General features: G+C 41.4%; 1 protein-coding gene across 1 annotated transcript in view; it reads left to right on the top strand.

Annotated features, from left to right (window-relative positions):
* Nucleotides 1-8,253, top strand: part of YWHAZ (tyrosine 3-monooxygenase/tryptophan 5-monooxygenase activation protein zeta) — a 29,620-nt gene extending 21,367 nt beyond the window's left edge. The window contains exons 2-5 of the mRNA XM_019528020.1: nt 1,066-1,189; nt 4,088-4,251; nt 4,338-4,433; nt 7,199-8,253. Of these exons, the coding sequence (XP_019383565.1) occupies nt 1,066-1,189; nt 4,088-4,251; nt 4,338-4,433; nt 7,199-7,258 (444 nt within the window). The 3' untranslated portion in view covers nt 7,259-8,253. The remainder of the gene's footprint in view (nt 1-1,065; nt 1,190-4,087; nt 4,252-4,337; nt 4,434-7,198) is intronic.
* The last annotated feature ends 1,443 nt before the right edge of the window (nt 8,254-9,696 follow it).

Below are 9,696 nucleotides of genomic sequence, written 5' to 3'. Positions count from 1 at the left end.
TTTTTTTTTTCCTGGAGCCTGCCTGCATCTCCCATGGCCAGGTAGCGAGCTTCTGGTGGGTTGCACAGCCCCTGAGCTGTGGGAGACCCCCGTGCTTCCCTCCAGTGGCCATGCCCCATGGGCAACACCCACTCACTGGCACCCCACCCAGGTGCTCCTGGGGGCCACCACCACAGCAGAGGGAAGCACCAGGGGCCCCCTTACAGCTCAGGGCTTGCTGGTGGCTCGGGGAGAGGAGGGGAAGGATTGGGCCCCTTGCTGCTTTTTCTCCCCCTTCAGCAGAGCCTGCCTGTGCAAGCTACCACTGGGTTGTGCAGCCCCCGAGCTGTGGCAGGGCCTACTGCTTCTCTCTGTGGCAGCGGTGCCCCTCCGCTTATTCTGTCTGTCTGGAGCACCCTGGTTGTTTCAGTAAACATTGTGATTGGCTGCCAAGACGTCCAACCAGAGTGCTCTGGACAGATAGAATAAGCCTATTATTATTATAGATTAGGCCCCTAAACAAGTAGTCTGCTTCTCTAAGATGCAGAGCTGCTAAAGACATGCCATCCTTGGAAGAAAAAAAAGCCATTTGCTTAGAAGCATCCATGTGCAAAAATGTTTGTTTAGATTATATACTGAAATATGCTGAAAACTCAGTTGGGTATCACAGCCAGTGATTTTTTTTTTTTTTTCATTTATTTTTTTTCCTACCCCAATTTGCTAAAAGAGATGCTACAGTGGTTTAATTTAACAATAAACCACTAGCATAAAACAGGATACAGAACACCAGCAGACCAAGTGTCCTACTTGCTACTTGAGGTGAAGTTAAAAAGTCTATATCACTATCTATTAAAACATTTTCAGTTTGTATTGGTGAACTGTATGTAGAATAAGTCTTTGAACATTACAACACGGTATTCATCAATGAAATAGATGGAAAAAAATTAGTCTAATTAAGGTGGGGTTTGTTGGGGGGAGAGGGGTTGTTTTTCATACTTGTGGTAATAGCCTGCAATGCAACTAAACTGGTTTTGCAGTACCTTTGAAAGGTAAGATAAAAACACTACTCTTTGTTTTTAATTTTAGTCTCTTTTGGAAAAGTTCTTGATTCCTAATGCTTCGCAAGCAGAAAGTAAAGTTTTCTATTTGAAAATGAAAGGAGACTACTACCGTTACTTGGCTGAGGTTGCTGCTGGAGATGACAAGAAAGGTACAGTGAGTCCATTTCTTGCTAAACTTGTCAAACTTACTTGATTTGAATGGCATTGGGACTGTCTTCCCCACTGCCTCCAAGGTGGCCTGTCATTCTAATTAGTTAACTATTCTAGTAAGTGTAATGACTTAAATTTCTACTTCACAGAAGAATTTGAAGAAATGTTGAGTAGCCACAGTTGCATTGGTATTGTAATGCAAATGCCACTGCAGAGACTAAAATATGGGGATACCCATTGAATGGTGAAAAGAAGCTAGTAAATAATAGCTTCTCTCAGAGTACCACCTTGTCAATTAAGGGAAGTGATCTTGCTATGGCAATGTAACATGATTAAAGACTAATCTCTTGTATGCGAAAGAGGGGCAAATTTGGGTTGCATGGGCAAACTTAGTTTTAGCATTTCCTAACTTATGAATACTTGTTGCAACCTCAAGGTTGGTCTGCAACAGGGGTGGGCAATTATTTGGACTGAAGAGCCACTTAAGGAGTTCCGGTGAGCTGTTGCAGACTGGGTCAACATTCCCTCTCCTCCCCAGCCCGCAACAGCTCACCAAAACTCCTTAAATGGTAGATTACTAGACCAGTCTGGGGGTGCCAGATGGAGTGGGCAGGTGGGGTTTCCATGGAGACCAGCCCAGGATCCCTGCAGGCAGGGCATGCTCAGCTAGATAGATGGGATGGGGCTGCGGGCAGGTGGGGACTGGCATGCAGAAGTAGGATGGGCAGGGCCAGGGTTGGGGCCCAGGGCAGAGCCACAGTCTGCTCTCTGTACAGCTCCATTCTGTCACTGTCCCATGTTCCTGGCCCTGCCCATGCATCCTGCTCCAGGACACTGCTCCCTGCCCTCCTGCAGCCTCATCCCATTCAGCTGTCTGAGTACACTGGCTGGGATAGTGGGGGTCCCAGCTGGTCTCCATGGGGACCCTGCCTGCCTGCCTGCCTGCTTCGTCTGGTGCTCCTGGTGGTGGGTGCGAGGCAGATGGGCCAAGGTGCCTAGGCAGTGGGGCTGGGTGTAGTGGCAGTGGTGACGCTGGCAGCGGCAGCCAAAAGGAGCCAGAGCTGCCAGGAAGAAGAATCTGGCAGCTGCCTTGGCTCTGCTGTATGCCGTGGGCAGCAAGACTGGCCTCATGCACTATGGCCTGGGCTGCCCCCCTGCACCTGGGCCAGGCAGGGCTGAGGGATGTGCTGTGGGCCATATTTTATCCATCCCAGTCTACAATAATTGATTTCCTAAGCTTTGTTTAAAAAGCAGGCTAAAATGAATGTCATATAATGTGGTGTATTGAGATAAACACTTTCCACCAGTAAAGGTAGAACCTTTTAGATCCTCTGCAATTTGGGTTAACAAAGTAAATGGCAGTAATAGGCCATCTACGTGGACCGGTCATAAGAGGATAAAAGTTCAAATTTTACCTGTGGCTTTTGGAGATAGCTGCTGACTGAAAATTGAGTCCTGAAGTATTTGACTCATTCCAATCTCTGGAGGGAATCTGCTCATGGATGCAGGCTTTTCTGTTCATTTTCTTGCCACCCTGCCACCCCCCTCACCCCCCCAGCCCCGTTCTCCATATTCCTGTCCCATCCCATTCCAGTTGTCTGTCTGTGCTTGTCTCAACCCTCCTATTCCAGTCTTTGCTCAGTCCTTTCAGAATTCTACTGATCATCTTCTGATCTCTCCTAGTTCTCCCCCATCTCCCTCAGTTTCTCATTTAGTCTCCTTTTCCAAGCTATTCCTGGTTCTCCTTTGCATCAGTCTTTCAGCTCCTCCCACTGGCTTCTAGCCAGTACCAATCTCTTCCCCACTCCTAAGTCTCCATAAACTTATTGTTCTATTTTATTCCCCTTATTCCTCCTGGATTTGGCTGTTGTCCCTTTGGCATCTGAATTCAGTGATTTCTTCCTCCCCACTGTCTGCCAGCACCGTGGCAGTCTCCAGAAGTCATTAAAGGGAAGTGACTTCAGCCCTGTGCTAGTAGTCTGTGACGACTGGACATGGGTAGTGCAGTCAAGTAGGAACTGGGAAGATGGAGAGGAGCATGCTCACTGAGGCTGGAATCCCTTGAGCAGTTCTCTTAGTCTATAACTTAGGTAAATTGAAAGAGTGTTTTAATGGGCATAGCAAAAAGCACGTTCATGACACAGGCCCTTTGCAAAACTTGAAATCTCTGGTCTAAAATTGGAATTCTAGAGATTTCCAGAGAAAATGTTGCCAGAATTTAACTAAATGCTTTCCGTCTTGGAAATGGCTGAACTGGATTACTTTCTTCCCAAAAGTCAGCCTAAGATGTGTAAGGCATGATATTTTCTATACAAACAGCTTTTTGTCAAAATTTTGTAAGTTTAAATGGATCTTTATTGTGGAAAGCATCTTAATAGACTGGGTTATCAGCTATGCCTGGGATTAAAACATAGACTTGCATTGTTTTTCAGTATCGAACACATTGCCACATAAAATAGTTTTAAGTAAATCTGTATGTGGTAAAGTACTGTTGTTCAACTTTATTCTAACTATTTCTAATTCTGTTTTATTCTTTATTACTTGCCTTGTCATTACATGGTGGCTTTTTATTCTTTTCTCAGCACTAAAAAAAATGCCAAAAAGATTAGGTTGCAACACAGCTTTAACTGATCAGTCATAAAAAGCATTTAGCCGTGTTTTGGTCCAGGATACCTGGCAGTGTTTCTGTCGACCTATCATTTGGTTAACACAACAAATGTTCTTCTAAAAGTATTACCGACAAGGTACTACTTTAACCCAAGATTGCATTCTTGTGAGTAAGCAAACTTAATCCTAATGTAGTCATCTTATATTACACTTGTATGATAAAAACAGTACCTCTAAACATAGCTGCTTGAGTTCACTATCTGAATTATTTGCATGCCTCTTTCTTTAAGGGATAGTGGAGCAGTCGCAACAGGCATATCAAGAAGCTTTTGAAATCAGTAAAAAGGAGATGCAACCAACACATCCCATCAGATTAGGTCTGGCCCTAAACTTCTCGGTGTTTTATTACGAGATTCTGAATTCCCCGGAGAAAGCCTGCAGCCTCGCAAAAACGGTAAGCATTTAATTTTTTTTCATCTTTCTTGTGACTTTTTATTATTATGATTACATGAGAAATAATACTTTTTTCTTTAACATCAGGCTTTTGATGAAGCCATTGCTGAACTTGATACATTAAGTGAAGAATCATACAAAGACAGCACGCTAATAATGCAATTACTGAGAGACAACTTGACAGTAAGTACAATTAAAACTTCCTTGTTAAGCAAGGGATCTTGTCACCATGAAGAGTTTTAGTCACTGCTTGACTAAAGTGTGTGATCACTTAGCTGGTGGCTACTGTTTGTCATATTGGTGGGTAGGTGCATGCTATCAGTTGGTGAGACCTGTTTGGTACCAAAGAACTATGAGCAAGAGACATGACAGGATTTGCACTAACCTCATGCTTCATCTAAACTAAGACTCTCACTGCTTGTGGTCTGGGTTGAAATAGCCACCAGCTATTTCCCTCTTTCCCCCCACCCCAAAGCCTGCTGTTGAAATTAAGCAGATTTAGCTGCTCTTGTTCTTGAGTGGATTGCTTTCTTGACTGTTGCAGGGGGCTCTGTGATGTCAGATTTTTTTGGTGTTTTTGTTGTTGTAGGGTTGTTTCCCTAATGTTAAGAAACAATTTTTGTATTGCTTCCTTTAACTACTGATAGGTGTGTCAGAAATAGAGTAGGTTGGATGTTTTTTAATAGCTGTCAAGTATTTAAAAAATGGAGAACCTTGTATGGCCAAGAAGAGACTATTTTTACTCTACTAGTTTTCTGGCAGTGATTCTCGACCAGGGTGATGCAACATCCTGGGATACAGTGAATTCGTCTTAAAGGGGCCCAAAGGTTTCAATTGGGAATCCATAGTGTCCGAAACATTCTGACCTGTTGTGGTCTTCAGTGTTCTTTACTCTTTCTCTAATAAAAAAAGAGTCAAAGCTAAGAGCTTGCATTTTTCCAAGGGGTGCCTTTAGACTAATGAGGAGTTGAGAACCATTATTCTGTGGGAAACATTTTGAAGCTGGTCACAAAGTGCATTGGCTTTTATTTGAGGTGTCAACTGAAGACCTCTCGTACTAGCACATCTTTAAGCAGATACCTGGGCTAATGCTTAGTATTAGTGTTCTCATGCAGTTACATCAATTAAAACTAGAAATAGAAATCCAAGATTCCACACTAACACAGTCCGTGTGGGGTCTTTGTCTTTGCTTATGTTCATTGCATGAGTCTTGCTCTTATTGACCTCCACTAGTGTCATCTAAACAGTAACAGCTAATGTATTGTATGGTCAGTGAATGCAAAAAATCTGTTAATACTTTTTGTTCAGACTTTTAAATGCTGTGCTTCAGAATTAATCAAATCATAAAAAAGTCTAGTATTTGACATACTTCCACATATCGTTTATACTACCTGTACACTGATTTTTAACATTTGGCTCCCAAATTTAGAAAAAGTGGTAGGAAACGAAGTATTCAACTGGGTAGATATTTTGGATTTTCAAGTTTCATGAATACCCTAATTCACACAGCAATACCAGATGATTCACTGTCCTCATTCAGTTACTTCTCTACAGTCCTTTCTAGTCTTATCTTCACAAAGCCATCTCTTGAGAGCTTATCCAATATGCTGTTCACTTATGAGGTGTAACAGTAGTTCTTCTTGCTGGTTCGCTTCAGTCATTCTGTTTTGGATTGCCCTGTACTTGCAAGAAGTCTTCAAACCCTAACAAGCATCTAAAACAAGGGATTGATATGAATTTTTATGTTTATATGACTGTAAAAGCACATGGGTTAGATGTTCTGCCTGTCAGGATTTAGGATTCAGACTTTGTTTCTGTTTTTACCAGGACCTTTGGTTACACCACAAACTCCTGGCTTCCTGTAGCTTTTTGTCCCCTTGTTTACTTAAATTATCAGAATTAGTTTAGAACTTAAAAGTTGTGGGTTTTTGGGAGCAGAAGAATGGTAGAATATGGTAAAGAATCAGCTTCTCAAGGGCCTTAGTAGCTAAAGGATTCAGTGGGGCTTTAGTGGAAGTACAGGCTTCAAATCGCATTGTGGTGTTAGTATCTTGACAGTATAGTCTAAAAATGACAAGAAACACTTTTGTGAACCAAAAATACATTGGTTATCTCCTCTCTGTCATGCAAAACACTGTTGTCTAGTTGCCATCTCTGGCCTTGACCTATGACACCTTCTAGGAAATTTAAATCTGGACTTCTTGCACAGTCAGATTTTTTTTGTCTGAAAGCTACCATTTTCTGATCATAGCACTGGGAGTAGTGTGGATTTGCCATTCACTTTCTTATTGCTTCATCCCAGCAGATCTTGGGGGGTTGGGGGCACACCCTCTCTTCAGCTGTGCTGCACATCTGCAGTAAGCTCTGAGAGGGCAAACTATAGTGGTGTTCACCTCATGGGCTATGGAGCTGCACAGAAACAGTGGCTCTGGTCACAGCCTGCACTGATCAGCAGGAGTCTGCACTGAGCAGGCAGTGAGTTCTGAGCAAACTGTGCATGCATGGTACAACCAAAAGGTGGGTATTGGCACTGCTGCACATGTCCCCTTGAACTGTAAAACTAAAAATGAAGCAAGGCAGATTGGGGTGGGGGTGAGGGGGTATCTCTATGCCTCTGCTTCTCAGGAAGAGGATTAACCACACATGAGGCTGAAAATGTTTAATTTGTTTTTCCTCAAGTAGAAGGGGGAAGTCTCTTGCTTCTTTTAATCAGCCCTTACCCGCGGTGTTGTGTGTCACAGTGAGGAAGAAACTAACTGAGAATAAGATTGCTAACCAACTTACATAAGGGAATTTAACCTAGTTGTGAGGAGAAATAATGCCTTTGAAAACAAGAACAGTTTTACCATTACAGTACCAACTTCAGTGTTTAGTTAGAAATGGAATTCGACTGGATCTTCTGCATTCTTCACATTATAAACACTTTACTCTGTTTTTCTCTCAATCAGTTGTGGACATCGGATACCCAAGGAGACGAAGCTGAAGCAGGAGAAGGAGGGGAGAATTAACCAGCCTTCCAACTTTCATCTGCCTCATTCTAAAATTGACACAGTAGACCATTTGTCATCCATGCTGTCCCACAAATAGTTTTTGTTTACGATTTATGACAGGTTTATGTTACTTCTATTTGGATTTCTATATTTCCCATGTGGTTTTGTTTAATATTAAGGGAATAGAGCCAGTTAACATTTGGGGAATTTATCTGTTTTCATCTGAGGTGGCCAATATAGGGTTGTGAAATTTTTATACAAGTTTTACATGTTTGGCATAGTACTTTTGGTACATTGTGGCTTCCCACAAGACCAGTGTTAAACAGCTTCCTATGTCAGGCAAAGAAAACCGCTTGCATATTGGTCTGTCACAGTCAGGGTGGGGTGGGGGGAGGGATAATCGGTTGCAGCCACAGGTGTAGTTAGTGCGAGTACTTCAAAGCTGGAGCATACATGGCTGTGAGGGAACCAATGTCCCATGGATATTGCATGTCAAGCATGTGAAATCTATGGAATATAATCACGTGTACATCTTTGATTGCAGCTGAAGTGTTCCTTGAGACAGTCTGATAACCCAGTCCACTTTTTCCAGAGAAGGGCAGAAACGGTTCACATTCCATTATTTGTAAAGTTACCTGCTGTTGCTTTCATTATTTTTGCTACACATTTTATTTGTATTTAAATGGTTTAAGCAACCTAAGAACAAATGTACAAGTAAAGATGCAGTAAAAATGAAATGCTTGATATCGATAACTACACTGTATATCGAGCACAGCAGTAAAACAAACCCATGTATTTAACTTTTTTTTAGGTTTTTTGCTTTCGTGATTTTTTTGATACTTGCCTAACATGCATGTGCTGTAAAAATAGTTAACAGGGAAATAACTTGAGATGATGGCTAGCTTTGTTTAATGTCTTACGAAATTTTCATGAACAATCTAAGCATAACTGTTAAGAACATGTGTATTAAGTTGATGTAAGTGGAATAAAAGTTTTATGAATGGACTTTTCAACTACCTTTGAAATTAGATTTTCATGTAAATATTTCTTCTCACTAAATGCACTGAGAGAGTGTATGAGCTAGTCAAGTAACTCCCTTAAACTTAAAGAAATGTATGCACCTAGGTATTTGACCCACCTTTTCTGTAGTGAGGAGGCGAGGGGGAGTTAAGTTAGCCTTAACGCAGTTATCTGAAAGCTGTAATAATTGTTGAAGCTTTCTGAGTGCACACATGGTACTCTGTAAATTTATCACAAGTCCTGGGGGAATACTGCAGTTATACAACAACGCTGGAAACATCTAGCAGGTGGGTAGGATAATCTTTCAAACTATGAAGCTGCTCCCGAATGGCAGTAACTGGTTACCAGCTCAAAGGTAAAATCTTGTGTTTTCTTAATGAATTTCAGCATTTGTTCTAAAATGATTCAAGATGGAAAGAGACTGCAGGGAAGGTAAAAGTGTATGCTTTCCCCTTAAAAAAGGAAAATCTGAAATAACCCAAGGGTCGTTACTTTTTAAAAGCCTATTCTTTTGTCTAGTATTATGACTTTAGCCTTGCCTCTCTAAAGGGAAAGGCAGTAATTGCCTGGTGAATGCTGTTACTGAACTCAAAAGGCTGAATTCTAGCTGGGGTCTAATTGAACAGTGTCTGATTAGAACATGGCTATATCCTCCAAAGGACTTTCTTTTCTCCCCACCCCCGACTCCCCATTGTAGAAGTGGGTGCAAGGTGTATTTGTATGGTATGTGATAACTTATTTTTGAGCAGGAGTAAACCTTTTTTTCATTAGAAGTACTTTGCCATCAATGGAGAAAAATAGTGGACTCTAACTTCAGAGTTGCATGATACCTTTTTTTTTTTTTTAAACCTACGTATTGGATTAACTTAGATTTTCAAAGTAAATTTTAATTGAAGTTTACTCCTAGAGAGTTGTCAGTTCTATTTTAATGCAAGTAGGGAGCCAAATGAAATGGTTGACTTACTCCTTGTAATTGGAACATTAAAATTATATACAAAATAAGACCCAATATCTTATTACATTGGGATACAGTGGAGTACAGAATAACTAATACTTGGCTCTTCCATGACTCTTCATCAACTCTTCATCCATGAATCTGTGGTTTCCTTTAAAAAAGGGGGTTGTTATCCACTTTTAAGAAGGCTTTATTCTCTGTTTTGAATAGCAGAGCTGATTGCAGAATATGAGAATTATGAGTGAACAACACTAATGAACTCTGTGAAATGACTCCAGCCTTTAAATATAAAAATGTTAAATGCTCACATAAGGCTGTTTTGTTATCAGTATCTCTGACTGTTTACACTGCATATTTTTCTGAATTAAGGGAGCTGCAAACATTGTCCTCTAAGCACAACTCTTCAGCTACAAGGAGCTTGTGGGGAGGCACAGGGGGTCCAAAATCCCATCAACAGTCTCTCCTCTAACCAAGGAAACAA

The sequence above is a fragment of the Gavialis gangeticus genome, unplaced genomic scaffold, assembly GCF_001723915.1.
Source record: "Gavialis gangeticus isolate Ggan-Ray unplaced genomic scaffold, GavGan_comp1, whole genome shotgun sequence".
Lineage (NCBI taxonomy): Eukaryota > Metazoa > Chordata > Crocodylia > Gavialidae > Gavialis > Gavialis gangeticus.
Note: the sequence above shows the minus strand (reverse complement) of the source record. Positions and strands in the feature narration are given on the sequence as shown.